This window comes from Alexandromys fortis, unplaced genomic scaffold (genome assembly GCF_014885135.2).
Source record: "Alexandromys fortis isolate MF-2015 unplaced genomic scaffold, M_Fortis_MF-2015_v1.1 scaffold_1, whole genome shotgun sequence".
Classification (NCBI taxonomy): Eukaryota; Metazoa; Chordata; class Mammalia; order Rodentia; family Cricetidae; genus Alexandromys; species Alexandromys fortis.
Window position 1 is genome coordinate 3084422 of NW_026067927.1, and position 19792 is coordinate 3104213.

At 40.5% G+C, this 19792-nt stretch overlaps 1 protein-coding gene across 1 annotated transcript; it reads right to left on the reverse strand.

Annotated features, from left to right (window-relative positions):
• Positions 1–479: 479 nt before the first annotated feature.
• Positions 480–19639, reverse strand: Nudt21 (nudix hydrolase 21). Its single transcript, XM_050144376.1, has 7 exons — positions 19374–19639; positions 15655–15855; positions 14184–14247; positions 9853–9942; positions 4311–4386; positions 2827–2941; positions 480–773 (listed from the first exon to the last, which is right to left on the reverse strand). The coding sequence occupies exons 1-7, from the start codon at positions 19487–19489 to the stop codon at positions 752–754; spliced, it is 684 nt and encodes a 227-aa protein (XP_050000333.1). The 5' UTR covers positions 19490–19639; the 3' UTR covers positions 480–751.
• Positions 19640–19792: the final 153 nt, after the last annotated feature.

A 19792-nucleotide genomic window follows, 5' to 3' on the forward strand; every position in this document is an offset into this window, starting at 1 on the left:
GTAACATCTTTTGACTTGTGAAGTAAGGCCTAGACAGTTATAAAATATACTCATCAGATAATATACTGGGAATTCTTTTTTTTTTTTTTTTATTTGGTTTTTCGAGACAGGGTTTCTCTGTGGTTTTGGAGCCTGTCCTGGAACTCGCTCTTGTAGACCAGGCTGGTCTCGAACTCACAGAGATCCGCCTGCCTCTGCCTCCCGAGTGCTGGGATTAAAGGCATGCGCCACCACTGCCCGGCTCTGGGAATTCTTTATAACAGAATGCACTGGAGTTTAGTTTGGTACACACTAAGCCTTGGAATTAATCAGATAAATTTAGTTCCCCAGAGAATTGGAAAGCCCTCATTACAAACACCTGTAACTGTCTCAGACTCTATCCTATTGGAGCAAAAGGCCCATTAAGCTCAACTTATCTAAACCACAATCAAGTTTCAACATTCCCCAGTCTAAAGCAGGGAAAAAAGGATCCTCAACTATAAGATTTTTCAGAGTTTAATGAGAAACTTAAAAAAATAATAATACAAATAGGAAGTTCACCTTTTTTAATGTTGTACAAAAAACATATGAGTAGAACAAACAATTAATGAACACTGTCACATGTTTACACCACTACCTAGTTCATATTAATTTTACTCTTCAAACAGGAAGGAGGTGGCCATTTAGGGAAAACCAAAAGTTCTCTACAATTCTTCTTATATGTGTGTAAGCTGTGCTCACAGAGACGGCTTCGTTACTTCTGTGTAGGAATTCAGTTGTATATAAAATTGAACCTGAGTTTAAAAAAAAAAAAAACAGACAGAATAATTAAAAACACTATTAGTTATACAGTTTCCACTTCCAACAAGGAAAGCACTTCCCTCCTTGGACGTATTTAGCATTTCTATTAAGACAGTTTGCCCTCACTGGTCGTGCTTACACAAGTGCAGCTGAATACTTACCATGAGAAACATTAAGAGTGTGAATTTGGTTAATTATGAACAACAAAAGTTTCTTAAAGGCATAAAAAGTTGTTATAAGTCCTTTGCTATGTGCACACACATGCTCATGACATTACCTGACATAGAAAGAGGCCAAAGTAGAGGGGCAGAAGCTGAAGGATGATTAGTGACAAAGTAAAAGGCCAATTCTGCACTCACCAAGCTTCCACAAAAGCTAACACCATCACTAGAGTATGGTGAACAGGTATTAAGTAGTCCTAGGTACTATGCTCTAAGCACTTTTAGGTGTTATCTGACTTGGTCCCCACAATCATATGAAGAAACTACCATCTTCATCTGCCTATGATATATGGCAAACAAATGTAAGAGTTTGTCTAAACTTTTACTACCAGCAAGTATTAAAAGGGCTGAAGAGATGGCTCAGTGGTTAAGGGCACTGGCTGCTCTTCCAGAGGACCCGGGTTAAAGTCCCAGCCCCCACCTGGCAGCTCACAACTCTCTATAACTCCAGCTCCAGAGGATTCAACACCTTCACACAGATCTATATGCAGTCAAAACACCAATACACAAAATAAAAAGTGGGATCCAAATCCGAACACTAATTGCACAATCAAAATTTTATTTATTAGGGGGAGGGAAAGGGGAGGCGGCGGTGGGGAAGAGACAGAAATCATTAATTAATAAATAAATTTAAAAAAATTTATTAAAAGCAAGTGCAAGTTAGAGAATGAAAAGTGTGTGTGCACACACATGTGAGCACAAGTGCCAGAGGCAGTTATGAGCTACCCAGTAAGAGTATTGGGAACTCAACTCAGATCCAGTGCAAGAGCAGTATACATTCTTAACCACTAAGCCATCTCTCCAGTTCTTTTTCCATATTTTTCTCCATATTCTTTTCTTCTTTTGTTTGACAACGTAACCCTGGCTGGCCTAGAACTTATTATGTAGAGCACACTGGTTTTGAACTCATAGTACACTACCATGCCCGACCTTAACTGTTTTATCTGTAGTTGTTATCCATGGTCGGCTTTAAGAAACTCATAATACAAATCAATTTTAAAGATGCACACTCAAGTGAAGCATAGTGGAGCACACCTTTGATCCCAACACTCCAAGGCAGAGGCTGGCGGATCTGAGTTCTCGACCAGCATGGTCTACATAATGAGTTCCAGGACAGTCAGGGCTGTATAGAAAAATCCTGTTGCAAAAACAAAACCAAACCAAAACCCACAAACCACACCCCAACACACACACACACACACACACACACACACACACACACACACGACCTATCTGCTTCAAAATTCAGATTCCAGATAAAACTATAGGACTGTATCCTATTTGCCAATTCAGGCCTAAGTACAGTAAGTTCCAAAAACAGAAATTAAACTATACTAAAAGATTTGGTTATCCCCATTTTTATATAGACAACTACTACATATTTAAAATATTGACTGTTTTACCATCTCTTCTTTGAATAGATTGCAAACTTAATTTGCAATTGAGGATCAGAACATCATGCCATAATTTCAGTCTTGGGGTACGTTCAGTCATATTTTAATATACCAATAACATACAATAAGAATACATTGACTGGGCAGTGGTGGCATACCCCTTTAATTCCAGCACTCAGACGGTAGAAGCATGCAGATCTCTCATGAGTTCGAGGCCAGACTGGTCTACAGAGTGAATTCCCGAAAGAGCCAAGGCTACATGGAGAAACCGTGTCTCAGAAAGGGGGAGAGAGGCTTAACAAAACAAAACATTGGCTGTCTTTATTTTCCTTAAACCCTAAAATTTATGAACTATCACTTCTCAAGTGGCTCTAAATATTGTTAATTAGATATTTTACATAGTTCCATGAGAAATGTTCAACTTTCCATACCTGCTCAACAGCTGAGGAAGACTAGAAATGATGGGTCCGTATCCCGGGGCATTGTCATACAATTCAAACAATGGTGCAGCTACCAGCTTATAATTTTTTGGGACTGCAAACAAGGCTTAAAAGAAAGAAAAACAAGTATTTAATTTCTTAACTCTTTCATATGTTTACTCCCACTTTGTAACTAATCAATTTTACATTTCAGAAAAGCTTTGATGTGTGTTCAAATGGCCATGCAAGCATATGTGAAGGCCAGAGGCTGGCATCAGGGTGTTTTCTCAATCCCTTCCTACCTCATATTTTTAGTTTCTCAGTGGACCTGAAGCTCACTGTGTTGGCTAGACTGGCTGACCAAAGAACTCCCAGATTCTACCTTTCTGGGGTTACAGAGGGATACCACCACGCTTGTCTTTTTACATGGGTGCTGAACAACCAAACTCAGGTTCTGAATCTTACCATAGTGAGCACTTTACCTGGGCCATCTCCCCAGTCCTGAGAAAAACTTTTAAGGAAAAAGGTAATTCTCATTCATCATTTTGGGTTACCTGTGTCTTCTAAAGATTATAGACACATATTTGAAACTCATTCTCTCAAGAGAGAAATGCCATAAACACCTTAAAAAGCAAAAATGAGAATGGGCCTGGTACTGTAAATTAATTTTTAATCCTTGTATAAAACTATTGCAAGAAATGGAGCCAGACATTGTGATAATTCCTGCATTCCAGAGGCTAAAGCAGGAAGATCGAGATTTGGAGGCTTGTCTTCCAAACATGAGGAAAAGAATTTAATCCTCAAAACACGTATTATGTGTGTGCTTGTAATCCTGGTGCCAGTAAAGTGGAGACAGAAGGCCAGTCAGTTTAGCCTAATTGGTGAGCTCCAGGTCAACAAAGGACAGCATTCCTAAGGATACTTACAGTCAGAGAGGGAGGGAGGGAGGGAAGGAGGGGCAGGCAAGCAGGCTGGCTGAAAAATGACTCAGCAGTTGGATAAATCAATTACTGTTCTTCCAGAGGACTGGAGTTTAGTCCCCACCACCAGCACTCATCAGTGCATGCATTACACAGAATTAAAACAAAGAGATTGATCTAATTTGGAGGCAAGCCTGAGCTACACAGCAAGAACCTGTCTCAATATAAAAGAACAACAACAAAAAAAGCCACAGGTGGTAGTGAAAGTCTGTGATCTCAATACTTGCCAGGGAAGGAGTTAGAATCAGGAGATCTTGAGGTTTGTTTGTTTTGGGGGAGTGGGGTTGGAGTGTAATGTTGGGGAGAAGACTTTAAGCTCTAGTTAGATTTCATGCCCCCCCCCCTGCACCCACAACTGGCACAAAGAGAAACTAGGTGAGTTACTCAAGTGTGATAGGTGTTTTCAGCCTTAGAGTGAACCTAAAGCTATTCAAAGAAACTGGAGGAGACAAGGAGAGAACCTGAGGGTGCTCTATAAGAGCTGTTAGAGAGCTGTCTTCCAGACACATGCCTTACCTTTCTCTTGAAGCTGAACCAGGAACAACTTCTTATGTTCCTTGGGCTTTGTAATATGTGCAGGAATATATGGATACTAAAACAGAAAATGAGAAGAACTTATAGGTTTCAAGCATCACTATTCTTTTACACCTCATGTCTTAATTATCAAGTTTTCCAATTTCAGATATGAAGCTCAACTACACTCCTACCTTAACTCAGTCTTACTGTAACACATACACCATGGCTGCATTTAGTTCTTTGAATGTACACTTCCCAGTATACTTACTGTTGGTAGTACACTACTGTCCTGCTTCCCTTCACTGGGCTGAACAGGTCCCTATATAACAGACACATCACGTGCCTTCGCACACATGCAGTAACAAGCAGTAAATCCATCAGCTATTCAAACAGTCACAGAATATATGAGGGGAGAAAGTTACAACACAATCAAATTTCGGTTTTAACAAAAGTTGCTTCCGCCATTTGTAAGTTCTAGAATCCTGATGTGATCATGTTTACTCAATTGAAAACCTTAAAGCCTTTGAGGTATTTGACAAGATGCTCTTTGCCTCTTCCTCCTACCCCCGGCCCCCATACACCTGGCACATGCTTAAGAACACAGGATGAGCTAAGTGGATTTCTGCCAGCTGGGCGGAGCCTAACTGCTGGGTAAAATGGAGAAAATATTTAGAAAAACTAAAGGAACAAGAAGAACTAGAGAAGCAACTGCTTGAGAACAATTTGACATAGAGGGAGGAAAGGGATTTTTTTCTTCCTTTACCATGTCTGTATTATACAAATCTCTCCTACCTTCTCCAAGAGTATACTCAGAAATCTGTTTCCTTTTGGGGTTGTATTTGAAGACAGAGGATTTAGAAAGAGCTAAAAAGAGACATAGAAGGAGAGTGGCTAAAGGCCATGGTTGCCAAAAGAGGTATAACCACACTCACTTTACACGGGCACTTCCCCAAGATTACCCAGCTTAGTGAAGACACATGGACACTGCATCCATCCATTCAGTCCTTTACAAAAGCTGACTGCTTACTCCATATTCTGTTCCTCACTGGCACCCAACCAGGAGGATAATTATACACCAGAACTACCTTAAAGTACAAATGAAATGAAGCAACTCTCCCAGGTTTTGGGGATCTATGAAAACCAGAATATTAACAGTGAGGGATAACGAGGTGAGGAGGAGTTCGGGCAGCACACTTGAAAACACCTCTACTTCACACTCAACAAACCATGGCCAAATAACAAAAAAGGGGCAAATGCAGCTTCCCCCTTTCTAAAGGCTTTTCTCTAGTCCTGGTCTTAATGGCTAAGCCGGCTCAGTTTGTATGAAAAGACTGAAACAAGGAAACGGTCAACCTTTCCAATGACACCAATGAATACAAGCAAGTTAGCTAAAGCTAAATAAACACAGGGCACTTTATTTATATCCTTACCTCCAGGGCCAACCTTAGGCTTCTGGAAGTCAAAGCAAAGGAATAGCCAGAGCCATAGTAGATAAAGGAGAGTATTCAGAAAACAACCTGGAAGGCTTCCCAGTTGTCAGTGAGCACTTTCCTTCCAATTAGATCAAGGAAGTCCAATAAACCAAAGCCTGTTAAGAATAACTGTTGTGGCCGGGTGATGGTGGCACACGCCTTTAATCCCAGCACTAGGGAGGCAGAGGCAGGCGGATCTCTGTGAGTTCGAGACCAGCCTGGTTTACAGAGCTAGTTCCAGGACAGGCTCCAAAACCACAGAGAAACCCTGTCTCGAAAAACCAAAAAAAAAAAAAAAAAAAAAAAAGAATAACTGTTGTATATATCTTTGACAACTTCACCATATGTGTATGAAATTTTGCTTTCTAAAGCCAGGACACAAATGTGTTGTGACAATTCTCAGGAGCACCAGTGTCCACAGAGCCCTGTGTGCTCATCCTCAGCTACATGCAGCAGCCAGGAGAGGACAAAACATCTTTTACTGACCAATACTGTGTAACACTTGACCTGGAACACACTTATGAAAAGAAGCTCTCCAGCAATAGTACTTTTGATCTGTCCAAAGAATTAAGGTCCAACTTTAAGATACCGCCTTACTAGCCAAGTACGACAATCTGAGCATCAATAACATCAATCATGACTATACAGCAAATAGACTTAATTCATGTGGTCATCTACCACTGGAATGAGGTGTTCATGCCTATAACAGAGATCTCCCTCTCCCTCAGATGTTAGGGCAGGCATATTTGGAAGTATCAGAAAATGCCCTCCTTGCTCTTAATAGTTTCACTCTGCCTTCCAAAAACCTCCAAGCTTTTCTGGAGTTTGTAAAGTGTTTCAATCATGAAACTGTAGGGAAATTCCATCTAACCTGAAGGGGGAAGAATCTCTAGATTTCTGTCTTTCTGACAATCTAAAGGGATGTTCGACACTGGTTCCTTGACAGCCCTTAGCAGTATTAATCTAGCTGCTCATGGCTATACAATAAGAGCAGTACAAGTATGCGACATCTTGTTTGGCTCTTCTCTGGTGTTTTTCATTGCTGTTTCTTTTTTGTTTTATTAAGATGGGCTCATCTCGCTGGAGCTGGCCTTGGACTCACCATGTAGCTAAGACTGGCCATGAACGCCTTAGCTTTCTGCCCCTATGATCAGAATACTCAGGTTATAGGTATGTACCACCATGCCCAGATTTTTATTCACTTTTTAACACTGACTTCTAGTCTCTCCCTATTCTTTGCTACTTCCTGTCTCACCTCTTAAGCAATCTGTGTCCACATCTTCACCCCATATCTTTGAAGGATGAATGAATTATTTTGAAAACTTAGGAAAGAAAAGCAGCTACTACTACTTCCACATACCCCAGAGTAACCAAATAGTTGTGAGGTTGTTTTTCTCTGTATAAGAAACACATCTCCAGCTGGGCGGTGGTGGCGCACGCCTTTAATCCCAGCACTCGGGAGGCAGAGGCAGGCGGATCTCTGTGAGTTCGAGACCAGCCTGGTCTACAAGAGCTAGTGCCAGGACAGGCTCCAAAGCTACAGAGAAACCCTGTCTCGAAAAACTAAAAGAAAAAAGAAAAGAAACACATCTCCTGTGACTTTATGACTGTAAGAAATCATCATCAGCGAGCTGTTATCATTACAAAAAAACAAACAAGGGCTGGAGAGATGGCTCAGAGGTTAAGACTGTTCTTCCAGAGGTCCTTAGTTCAATTCCCAGCAACCACATGTAGGCTCACAACCTTCTGTAATGAGATCTGGTGTCCTCTTCTGGCCTTCAGGCATACATGCAGGCAGAACACTGCATGATTAATAAATAAATAAATAAATAAAAAAGCAAGTAACATAAAAAAATTCTCTATCTCCTTTGAGACAAAGTCTCACTAGTGTAAGCACTATCTGACCTGGCATAAGGTCCTACATCCCAGTCCCAGTTTTTTTTTCCACACAGCCAATTTTCAAAAGTAGACTTGTAATAGCTATATAACACTCCATGTGTTTGAATGTCCTCCAGGAGATCCAGGACTTAGAATTGTCTGCAAGCACAAGAAAGCAGCTCTGCTTCAGTGTTTATCTGATAGTTTTAAGATAAAACAAGTCATTTATTTGATTATGACAGCCAGACTCTCTTCAAATTTACATGCTGGCTTTCTATCCACCTTACTCTAGTTCAGTCTCTTGCTGTGGGTGATTCCCTAGGAGTCTAGACACTTTACTGGGCTCCTGCCCTACTGGGAATCCCACACACCAAGGTCTTTGGCAACGAACACTGGGAAGGTGAATGTGTTCATACTGTTCCAAATACAGACCACTTACTAAAGACTCCCTTCCTTCAAGAAATTAACTATGTGGCTAATGCCTTCAGAGGCCAGAAGGTCTTAGATCCACTGGAAGTGAAGTTACAGATACTTATGAACTATCTTGTGGGTACTGGGAACTGATTCTGGTCTGCTGAGCCATCTCTCCAGCCTTTATTTTCATTACTTTTAATTACGTGTACGCATGTGTGTCTGTACACATGGATGCAGGTGCCCAGAGGTGAGAGGTGTCAGAGCCCCTGAGATTAGAGTTACAGGTAGTTGTGAGTCTGTGAATCACCTAATGTATATTCTGGGAACGACTACCAGAACAGTACGGGCTCCTATCCCATGAACCATCATCCTTCAGTATCCACTGTCATCTTTTTATAAAATAAAATCCTTATCTTTTACAATCACACCAAAATACTAACAATTGAAATTATACCTAGGATTTACTTCAGAATAGTCCATGGTGGCCAGGTGGTAGTAGTGCACACATTAATTCCAGCACTCTGAAGGCAACAGGCAGATCTCTGAGTTCGAGACAAGCCCAGTCTACAAAGCAAGTTCCAGGACGTCCAAAACAAAAGAAGTCCATAGTGAGGACAGGAATGTGCAGTAGCAGCAGGAGAGCAGTATGAAAATATCCCATCATGAATTGCTGTTAAAGATGAATTTTCCTTACTGAAAATCTACTTTTACATATTTAAAAAAGGATAGGCCAAGTATGCATTAAGACCTGGTTCAATCTCCAACACCTCAAAAAAAACGAAGAAAACAAAACAGTATCATCCTAAAAATGTAGTTTATCATCTGTGAACACCTGTAATCCCAACAGTTTGGAGATAAGAGGTAGGCGAACAGTGCAAGGTCAGACTTGGCTACATAGCACTTTCAATATACGCATGCACGCTCGCGCACACACACACACACACATAATAAAAATAAAAATAGAAGAAGGAAATTCTGCTTGGTTTGTTAGTTTCCTAAACCTAAATTAAGGAGTTTAAAAAAAGAAATTGAAAGTCAAAGTCTATTTTGATCTTTTATTAGTAAAAAAAATTTCATTTGTTTGAGGGGGGAGGGTTTAGTTCCTAGCACCTATATGGTGACTAACGAGTATCCCAACTCCTCTTCTAGGGGATCCAATTCCCTCTCTCTTACGTTCTTGGGCACCAAGCACAGACTACATATGGGCAAACACTCATACACGTGAAAGGGAAAAACTGTTTGGATTTTTGTTTTGTTTTTTGAAACAGGGTTTCTTGGTATAACAACTCTGACTGTTCTGGAACTGTAGACCAGGCTGGCCTCAAACTCAACAGAAATTTGCCTGCCTCTGTTTCCTCAGTGCTGGGATTAAAAGTGTGCACCACCACTGCTCAACAAGCTGTTTGGTTTTAAAAATGTTTTTTAATCAAAATTAAGGAAATGAGAATAAGAAATGGGAAGCCATGGTCTACTTTGGTCATTTTTCATTTCTAAAAATTTCCACATCTGTGTGTGTGTGTGTGTGTGTGTGTGTGTGTGTGTGTGTGTGTGTGTGTATATATATGCCACAACATGCATGAGGAAGTCAGAAAACAATTTATGGGAATTTATCCTCTGCTTCTATCACGGGAATTACAGAGATCAAACTAAAGTCATAAGGCTTGGCAGCAAGCACCTTTACCTGCTAAGCCATCTTGTTGACCCTGATCTATTTTAATGTCTGGAGTTAAGTGACCTTTCTGCTTAACCAAATGCCTAGTAAACAACTGAACACTGACCTGAGGAGGTTCAAAATTTGGTCTCCACCAGTTACCAATGCAGTCATCAATGACCCAGTCTTGTAGGACTCCATCTTGACGACCCAGTATCTGTGAAAAGTAGTAGTACAATGAACAAACTAAATAAACACACATAAGAACACATGGTGCACATACATACATGCAGGCAAACAATCATACACATAATAGAAGTAGACTTAAAGTTATTCTCTACCCATTTCACTGGTCAACAGTGGTTCTGCAGAGTTCAGAGTAAGAAAGCAATCTCCTATCCTATTTCACCCATTCCCAACTGGCTACAACACTCAGCTCCTAGTTGTTTCCCCCAATATCTGTCTCTATGTTTTAAAGTATCTTTTTATTTTTCAATTGTCTTAGAATAGTTTTACGTATTAAGAAACCTTCCAAAGATGTACCAGGAACTCCCCATAATGCCTACACCTTTCCTCTACCTTTACCATCTTATATCAGTATAGCAAATTTGTTAAACTAATGAATCAACACTATACCAAAAAACCTATACAGTTTTCAGGTCTCTTTAATTCTGTACCCTATGTCCCATTTCAGGCCCAGGATCCCAGGTCATCACTTTCCCTGAGCTGTTCTAGACTGTGTAGTATAGAACTCTATAGCTTGATGATCTTGACAGTCTTGAGGAATACTGATCAGGATTTTGTTCTCCGTAAGACTGAGGTTACAGATTCTGGCAAGGAAAACAATAGAGGCAAAATGCCATTCTTACATCAACTCATATAAAGGCTCATGCCATCACTATGAATCCATTAATATGAACCATGATTACTTGGCCAAGGTAATGTTACTCAGATTCACCTCCCTCAACTGTACATTAGAATTTAGATATTAAAACTATAGTGCTCAAATTCTTCACAGACCTTGAAAAAACAATACTCAACTTCATATGGAGAGGCAAAAAACCCAGGGTAGCCAAAACAATCCTGTGCAATAAAAGAACTTCTGAAGGCATCACAATCCCTGACTTCAAACTCTACTACAGGAGGACCAATGGAACCGTATCAAAGATTCAAATATCAATCCACATAACTATGAACACCTGATTTTTTGACAAAAAAGCAAAAAATATCAAATGGAAACAAACATATTCAACAAATGGTGCTGGCAAACTGAATATTAACGTGCAGAAGAATGAAAATAGATCCATTATCTATTGCCATGCATAAAACTCAAGTCCAAATGGATCAAAGATCTCAACATAAAGCCAAACCATACTGAACCTCACAGAAAAGAAAGTGGGAAGTATACTTGAACACATTGGCATAGGAGACCACTTCTTAAATATAATCCCAGTAGTACAGAAACTGAGAGAAACAACAAATGAGACCTCCTGAAACTGAGAAGCTTCTATAAAGCAAAGGACACAGTCAACAAGACAAAACAGCTGCCTACAGAATGGGAAAACATCTTCACCAACCCCACATCAGAGAAAGGTCTGATCTCCAAAATATACAAAGATCTCAAGAAAATGGTCATCAAAAGAACAAATATTCCAATTTAAAAAAAATGGAGTACAGACTCTCAACAGAAGAATCTAAAATGGCTGAAAGTCACTTAAGAAAATGCTCAAAATCCTTAGCCATCAGAGAAATGCAAATCAAAACTCTGAGAGTCCATCTTACACCTGTAAGAATGGCCAAGATCAAAAACACTGATGACAACTTGATGGAGGAGGGTCATCTGTCCATGTGTTACTTTCATTGGTTAAAGAGACTGCCTTGGCCTTTTAATAGGACAGAAAATTAGGTAGGAGGAGTAAACAGAACAGGATGCTGGGTAGAAGGCAGTAAGGAAGACGCCATAGCTCTCCTCTCCAAGATGGACGCAGGTTAGAATCTTCCCAGTAAGCCACCACCTTGTGGTGCTACACACATCAATAGAAATGGGTTAATCAAGATGTGAGTTAGCCAGTAAGAGGCTAGAACTAATGGGCCAAGCAGTGTTTAAATGAATATAACTTGTGTGTTGTTATTTCTGGGCATAAGCTAGGAGGTGGCCGGGAGCCAGGTGGCAGGAACATAGCCCGCTGTTCCTTCTAAAAGCAGGCCTGCTCGCCTCACCACTACAACAACTTATGCGGGGGAGGATGTGGGGTAAAGGGAACATTGCTGGTACAGCCGCTTTGGAAATCAGTATGACGATTTCTCAGAAAATTAGGAAACGACCTTCCTCAAGACCCAGCAATACTACTTTTGGGTATATACCCAAAGGATGCTCAATTATACAACAAGGACATGTGTTCAACTATGTTCATAGCAGCATTATTTATCATAGTCAGAACCTGGAAACAACCTAAATGCCCCTCGACTGAAGAATGGATAAGAAAAATGTGGTACATTTACACAATGGAGTACTACACAGTGGAAAAAATGACATCTTGAAATTTGCAGGCAAATGGACAGATCTAGAAAACAACATATTGAGTGAGGTAATCCAGACCCAGAAAGATAAATATAATGTGTACTCACTCATAAGTGGCTTTTAGACATAAAGCAAAGAAAAAACAGTCTACAATTCACAATCCTAGAGAACCTAGATAACAAATAGGACTCTAAGAGAGACATACATGGATCTAGTACACATGGGAAGTAAACTGGGAGCACGGGGACCATGGCGGAGGGTAGAAAGGGACGGGGGAGGAAAAGAAGGGAACAAAGAAAAACTATATAGCATAAAAGAGTCTGCCAGACATTCTGCAGGACACACACACACAAAAAATGTACTGACAAACTGCCAATATAGGCAAAACTGTCTTTAAAATTTCCACTTCATAAAAAAGTCTGCTGGATACTATGGGCCTGCGGGCTAAAAATTGGATGCCCCAACAGTACAAAAAAACTCTGGCTGACTGTCCAAGCAGTGAGATGTCTCTGTCAATTCAAGTTTTCAAAGTTGCTTACAAGACATTTCCTATTTACTTAGGTAATAGCATATTCTTCTAGAGTCTTTAATAGAGTTAAAAAAAATATAGTTATAGTTTTCCTTAGTTATAATAAAAGATAAAGTCGATATAAATATTGTAACTAATTCTTGTTTTGTTATATGTAATTTTACTATGTTAAAGCCTTCCTTTTTGTTTGAACAGAAAATGGGATATGGTATGAGAGGTCCTTCTGTTTACATGTTGCTTTTATTGGTTAATGAATAAACAACTGCTTTGAGCCTATGGCAGGGAAGAACAGAACTAGGTGGAGAAAAGCTAGGCTGTATGCTGGGAGAAAAAAGGATGGAATTAGAGAGACGCCACGAAGCTGCCGCCAGAAATAGACATGCTAAAACTTTAGTCGGTAAGCCACAGCCACGTGGCGATAACAGATTAATAAAAATGGGTTAAATTAATATGTAAGAGTTAGCCAATAAAAACCTAGGCTAATGGGCCAAGCAGTGATTTAATTAATACAGTTTTCTGTGTGACTATTTTGGGGCTAGGCAGTCGGGAATGACCAAGCGGCCCCTCCTCCAACAGAGTACCATCCTCTTCCCTACTGCTCTGCTGCGCTCTGCAGAGATGCTCTCAATCCCTTCACAACTGGACTCAAAGACCACTCATTTAGGATGAAAGCTTTTAAATATTCTCCCCATCTCCTAAACTTTTACAGCTAAGTGTTGGCTTGTTCAGTTCCTACAAACCCAGTCACCAGTCGGTCGCTGCTCAACTGGACCGAATGGGAAAAACAACATAGATAAATATAAGCTGTATAGAGCCAACCAATCCAGCTCATGGATGGGCTCACTGGCTCTGGGACCTTGCAAGTCCTCAGCCTTCCTGTTCTTCAGTATTGATTCTGGCTGCTCTCCTGCTGAGTAGGCCACAGTTTCTGCTAAGTCTGGCATGGGGAGCCCAACTACTTTCCATCTCTTTCTAACTTACTGTTACTATTTTGCTAATGTCTCATTTTGCCTTCCTTAAATACTACTGAATTTATACTTCTTAAAGGTTACCCTTTTCTTGACTTTTTGGTAGTTTTCAAAGGAACCAGAGTAAAAAATGAGTAGGTTTCTTGTGGTTCTTCTGAAAACTCTACCAAAAAGGCAATTTACCATTATTACTTCATCAATCTTTTGTTCTATTTTATTTTATTTAGCAACATGGTCTCACTCTGTGGCCCAGCTGGCATAAAACTCACTATGTAGCCCAAGTGGTCTTGAACTCAAGGCAATCCTTCTACCTCAGCTTCCCAAGAACAAAAATTAGACATGCTTATTTTACAGAAAATAAGTATTATACTAATTCAGGTTTAAGTTGTATTTACTGACTACTAAATAGTCAAATGGGCAATAAAATTGTTGAAAAATACCTCTGTCATTAAGCGTTTTAGTCCTTCAACTTCATCTTCTCCTGGGTTAAGTTCACCACCAGGTCTATAAAAATATTAAGAATTTCAGCTTTCAATTTAATACAATTTGGGGATAATAGCAAGAACACAATAATTATAGTTTCCATCAAGTAAGTGAACAAGACCTATTTCACTATTTCAGTACCATCTGATAAACAATCAAACAAGGACCAAAGGTGGCAGATGTGCTGTAAAGTTGAACCCACAATGTTAAGTACCAAACCATCATATACAATCCTAGTTTTTAACAGAAAAATATATATATAAAATGAACATAATCACTGGCCAGCAATCCACCAGAGCCTCCTCACAGGAAAGTTATCTATAATGGAGTACAGCCAATTCCCAGAGAACAGACAGACCATATTCTTTATGGTGCATTTCTCAAAAATACCAATTTAGATTTGAGGCCCTTTTTTGGCACAATATTATTGGTGGGCAAGTAAATATTTAAAGAGTTATGGACTCGAGTGATTAAGCTATATGAAAACAACTGCTTCTAGAAACTGAGATTGGACTGTTCTAGTTCAAGGATATTAACAATATATAAAAACATGGAAAAAAATGCAGATTTCAGTCGGCGATAGCAGTGCACGCCTTTAATCCCAGCGCTTGGGAGGCAGAGGCAGGCAGATCTTTGTGAGTTCAAGGACAGCCTGGTCTACGAATGAGTTCCAAGACAGCCAGGGCTGTTACAAAAAGAAATCCTGTCTCAAGAAACAAATAAACTAAACAAACATGAAGATGTAGAACTCTGAAGCCATTTCTGACAACTTTGAGGCCTCTTGGCAGTAATGCTCTCCATCTCCCCTGAGAAACAAGGACCTAACAATTGTCCATATATGTACTGAAATCTTGAAAACTTTTGATCATCTCCCTGAGCCTTTGTGAATGTTCTCCAAATAGAACTCAGTTATTGAATAGGGGCAAGATAACCCTTAGGTGTTGACTCAGTTCCTGGTGTTTTGACTCAGGCCCTGGGAAAGGGGCAAAGTGACCCTCAGATGTTTCCCCCTAACCTCATCTGATCTGGCAACCACTCTCCAGCCAATTATTGATAATATCCCTTTTGAATAAGCCAATCATAATAGTTAAAGAACAACCCCCAGACACCCCCTTCCTTCTGTGTTTTTTTTCCCTTTAAAAATATCCTGTACCAGCCATCTGGGGTCTTTTTGCCTTTTCAAATGCCAAACGACCCTGTCATGACAGAATTAATAAAATCTTCATGCTTTTATATCAGCTGTGGTGTGAGAGATAGTTTCTTGAGGCGACTCCTCCTCAGTGATTGGAGTCTAGGGTACAACAAAAATGCAGATATCTTCTTTGGAAAAGAAATAAGCACTACACTGGAAAAGAACCATGACTGTTTTCTTTCAAGACTCTTTCATAGTATTTGTTTAAATGGAAAGGGCTAAAATACACCACTTACAATTTGAAGAAAGTTGTTCCCAGCTGTAACAGTAACACATGGGGTAGCCGGTGCTCATGTACAATCAGAACCCCTTCTACAGTCCTTCTCATCCCAATTTTATCAAATTCCTCCCGCATACGCTGAAATCTGGCTGCAACAGAGCTGTCCTTCTCATAGAGGGGCTCTTTTGTACCAAAGGTATAATTGGTAAGCGGGTACCTGTGAAGCAAAAACAAGTGTTTAGCATGAGAACAGATGGTCTTACTTACCAGAACAGTTCAAAATAACATTTTAAAAAAACAAAACATGGTCTCAGGGTAGTGGTGGCGCACACCTTTAATCCCAGCACTCAGGCAGAGTCAGGCGGATCTTTGAGTTTGAGGCCAGCCTGGTCTACAAAGCAAGTTCCAGGACCACCAAGGCTATTTCACAGAGAAACCCTGTCTAAAACAAAACTAAACAAAACAGGTGGTCAAAGCTACATTGTGCTCAAAGACAACTAGCCCAAAGCTTCATAACCAGCTAGGGGATAGCAAAGATCAGAATGCTGTTGCTGTCTGGACTCTTGAAGCCAGAACTTCCATGTGTCAATCACAGACAGCACTGTCCTACTAAAGTCCCTGAAATGCTTATCAAAGTGGATATCCATACTGGTTTTAGATCATTTCATGACACTAATACCAAATAACCGACCTGATTCTTCTGATTAACCTAGTTATAAATTCTATTAACTAAATGACACTAATAGCCAATCTCTTTTCTCATATATGCTGAGCCACCACTGTCTGTTAACATCTCCTTTGTTTTCTTTTAAATTTTTAAAAAATGTGTTTTTGTACACGCATACATATGGTGTTCTATGACATGTGTACAGAGGTCAGAGGATAACCTGTGTGAATCTGTGCCCTTCTTTTACCAAGTGGGTTCTGGGGATTGAACTCACATCATCAATCTTGGCAGCAAGCACTTCTACCTGAAGAGCCACCTCACTGATCCCTCTGCAATTTTCTGTTTCTCCCAAGTTAGCAATACTCAGATTTTTGTAGTTCCTTTTCAGATTAACTTTTTTCTTCCTCTGGCTTGCTTGATTTTTGAAACAGAGTTGGCCTGGAACTCACTTTGTAGACCAGGCTGGTCTTGAACACAGATCTGTCTGTCTTTCCCTCCTAAGTGCTGGGACTAAAGATACACATCACTACAGTGGCTTAGACCTGTTTTCGTTTTCCCTCTGAGACTTCTTAAGACTTCTGCATTTACCCTATCCAGTATACTTACTCTTCTACCCATATCTAAGATGAATAGCCTCTTTTCCTGATCCAGAATCTAAAATAAGATTTAAAGTGCTAAAAAGTTCATCTTGCTTAGTAAAGATCAAACTTTCTTTAAGGTTTAAAATCCACATTTATATTTTATCACACATTCTAACTTGCAGCCCTTGATTATAGGGTTTTTTTTTTCAGAAAGAATGTTTTAATTGAACATGGCTAATCCCATTTATCCCCTCCCCCCAAAAAGTGCTTATCAAGGAAGCATGAGAACTTAAATTCAATCTCCAGCACCCAGCAAAAACAAACACTCAACCAGCATCAAACAGACCAAATATGAACATGGTGGCCCAACAGGTTCCCATTGTAGATCCCATGAGAGACCGTATTATCAAACAAGGTGGAAGATGAGAACTGACACTCTGTCCTGACTTTCTCCACACGTGTGCAGATACATACACACAGTCACAAATGCTGGGAACATACACACATCTACAAGTGCACACATCTGCATGAATGCATATAGCAACCGTGTGCAACACATACAAAACTCTTGATATTAATAGGCAACAACATACTCTCCTCAGTTGTTCTTGAAAAGGGAAATCAAGGTAACCAAAAGAAAAACATTCCAGAAGTCAAATTCTAAGCATCAAGTGGCTCTAAAATAATGAAAATATGCCATTTTCAGGCGTCTTTAAAGACTACAGATAACTCTGCAGTAGATCCAATAATGAATCTAATACCATCATTATTAGGAAGAAGTTACTACATATAGCTTTATATACTGCTTTATGTGTGCTGACGTTTGGTTTTCCCAACTTGCGTTGGAAAGAATTAAGACCAGACACAAACTATTTCTGTTGCAATGGCTATCTCCTACATCACAAGATCTCAGCAGAATGAAACATTAGACTTTCCGGCTCTGAAATCTGAGTAGCAGCCCACATAGAGCACATTCTCCACATCACAGTGAGCGTTTCACTGCGTGCATCCATCTTACTTGCTCATCTGGACACCTGGCCATGTGCATGCACACATGTGTCACAAAAGCCACCCATCTGGTTTTGCCTAAATGAAAATACACTGCAGAAACAAAGATTTGCTTCTCATTTAATAGATAATTCACCCAGGCAAATTCACGTTCACAGCACTTTATTTCTCAACACTGCCTTGACACAGGAAAAGTAACATGCTCACCTGAAAAACATCTCTGAAAGCAGCTACTCAACATCTCTGCACAATGGCCTGATGTAAGCTGATCCAGGAACCAAGGGAAGGATATATAAAACCCACGATCCTGGCCTATCACAAAAGGAATGCACAACTTGTGCTTTCAGTTTTCACATTTTGAGGTGCTTGGAGACGGGATCTGGGGCCTTGCACACACTAGGCAAACTCTCTGCCAGTTAGCAAGCCCCTCCCGTGCTCGCTCATTCTTTTAAACAGCACTTGCCTTCTCCATTTCACAGGAATCTTATAAAGATGTGACAGGAAATTATAGTACTACTATATATTTTGGTACAAAAGTTGATTTGTATAGACACCACTATCAGCTATTTCCAGGTTTTATAAACCTCATATTTTATTATCTAAGTTTCCGAGCCAGCACTTGTTTTGCCAAAAAAAAAAAAAAAAAGTAATAGTATCTTTTCAATTTCATGTCACACTTGGTTTTGGAAGGAAAAGTTCATTTATTGAATACGAAAGTGAGAAACACTACGACTTACCCAAAACACCACAATCAGCAAAGCCTTGCACTTTTTAAACACATAACCAGCCTAAACTGGCCAGGGCGATACCAAATACTGAGTGAACTTTATCCCAATCCTGACTTCTTGCTACAGCCACATTTTTTTAAGAGAGATCTCGAAAAGCAATGATTTGCTTAAGAGGAAGATGTGTTGGGGGGCGGGGGAAGCCTGCCTGCAAATAGGCTCTCTAGGCAATTAAGTAAGATACCTCCAACAGCCTAAAAGAACACCACACAACAAAGCGTGTACTCTCAATCTAGGACTACTGGGTGCCTGCGATGCTAATGTTACTTCAGTAGACAAGACGTACGAACGCGAGAGGTAGACTAGACAGCACGGAAATGAAAATGTGGTCACTTGATGGAATACTACGCAACACTTAAAGAAAACCCTATGCCTTTAGAGGTAAATCTGGAAAACTTACTGTAAAAAAAAAAAAAAGGACACCCTACAAAATTATAGTTACCCATTTCAAATAAAAACAAATACATGTGCAATGAAAACAACAAAGGATTCAAAGAACAAACACATTGTGATGAATTCAAAGCAAACGTAGGTTTTAACCATGACTGAATAAAGGCAAAGGCAAACTGCCAAATCGGGGGCGAGAAAGAGGTCGGGGAGAGAGGGAAGCGCGCATCCCGGAGGACATCCCGCAAACCGGGTGAGCGAGGGCGCTCGGGGAGCGGTTTGCCCGCCGAGGCCTCGCCGCACTTACAGGTTAATGGTGCGCTCCAGGGTGAGGGGCTTGGTCTGCTGGATGTACTTGTTGCCAAACTGGTTGACCCCCCGGGGCCAGCCCGTCTGCGAGCGATTCGGCGGCACCACAGACATGCTGAACAGCTCCGACACTGGCGACGTGCAGAAAGCGGGGGCCAGGGGAGACGTCCGCAGGGCGGGCAGCGGTTATCTGCGTCCCGCTCAAAAGCCGCCGCCCGCCATTAACAGTCGAGAGCAAGAGGAGCCGAATGCCCACCGGAAGTGAATGGGCTCTGGCGGCAGGAAGTGTGTGCGGGAGGGGGCAGGCCACAGCCACGATTTGGCCAATCGCTGGCAGGATGGTGCAGTATGTTGATCTTCCATTGGTTAATTATGTATAGATCAGGCCTTCTTATTTTTTGGTGCCTTCCCATTGGG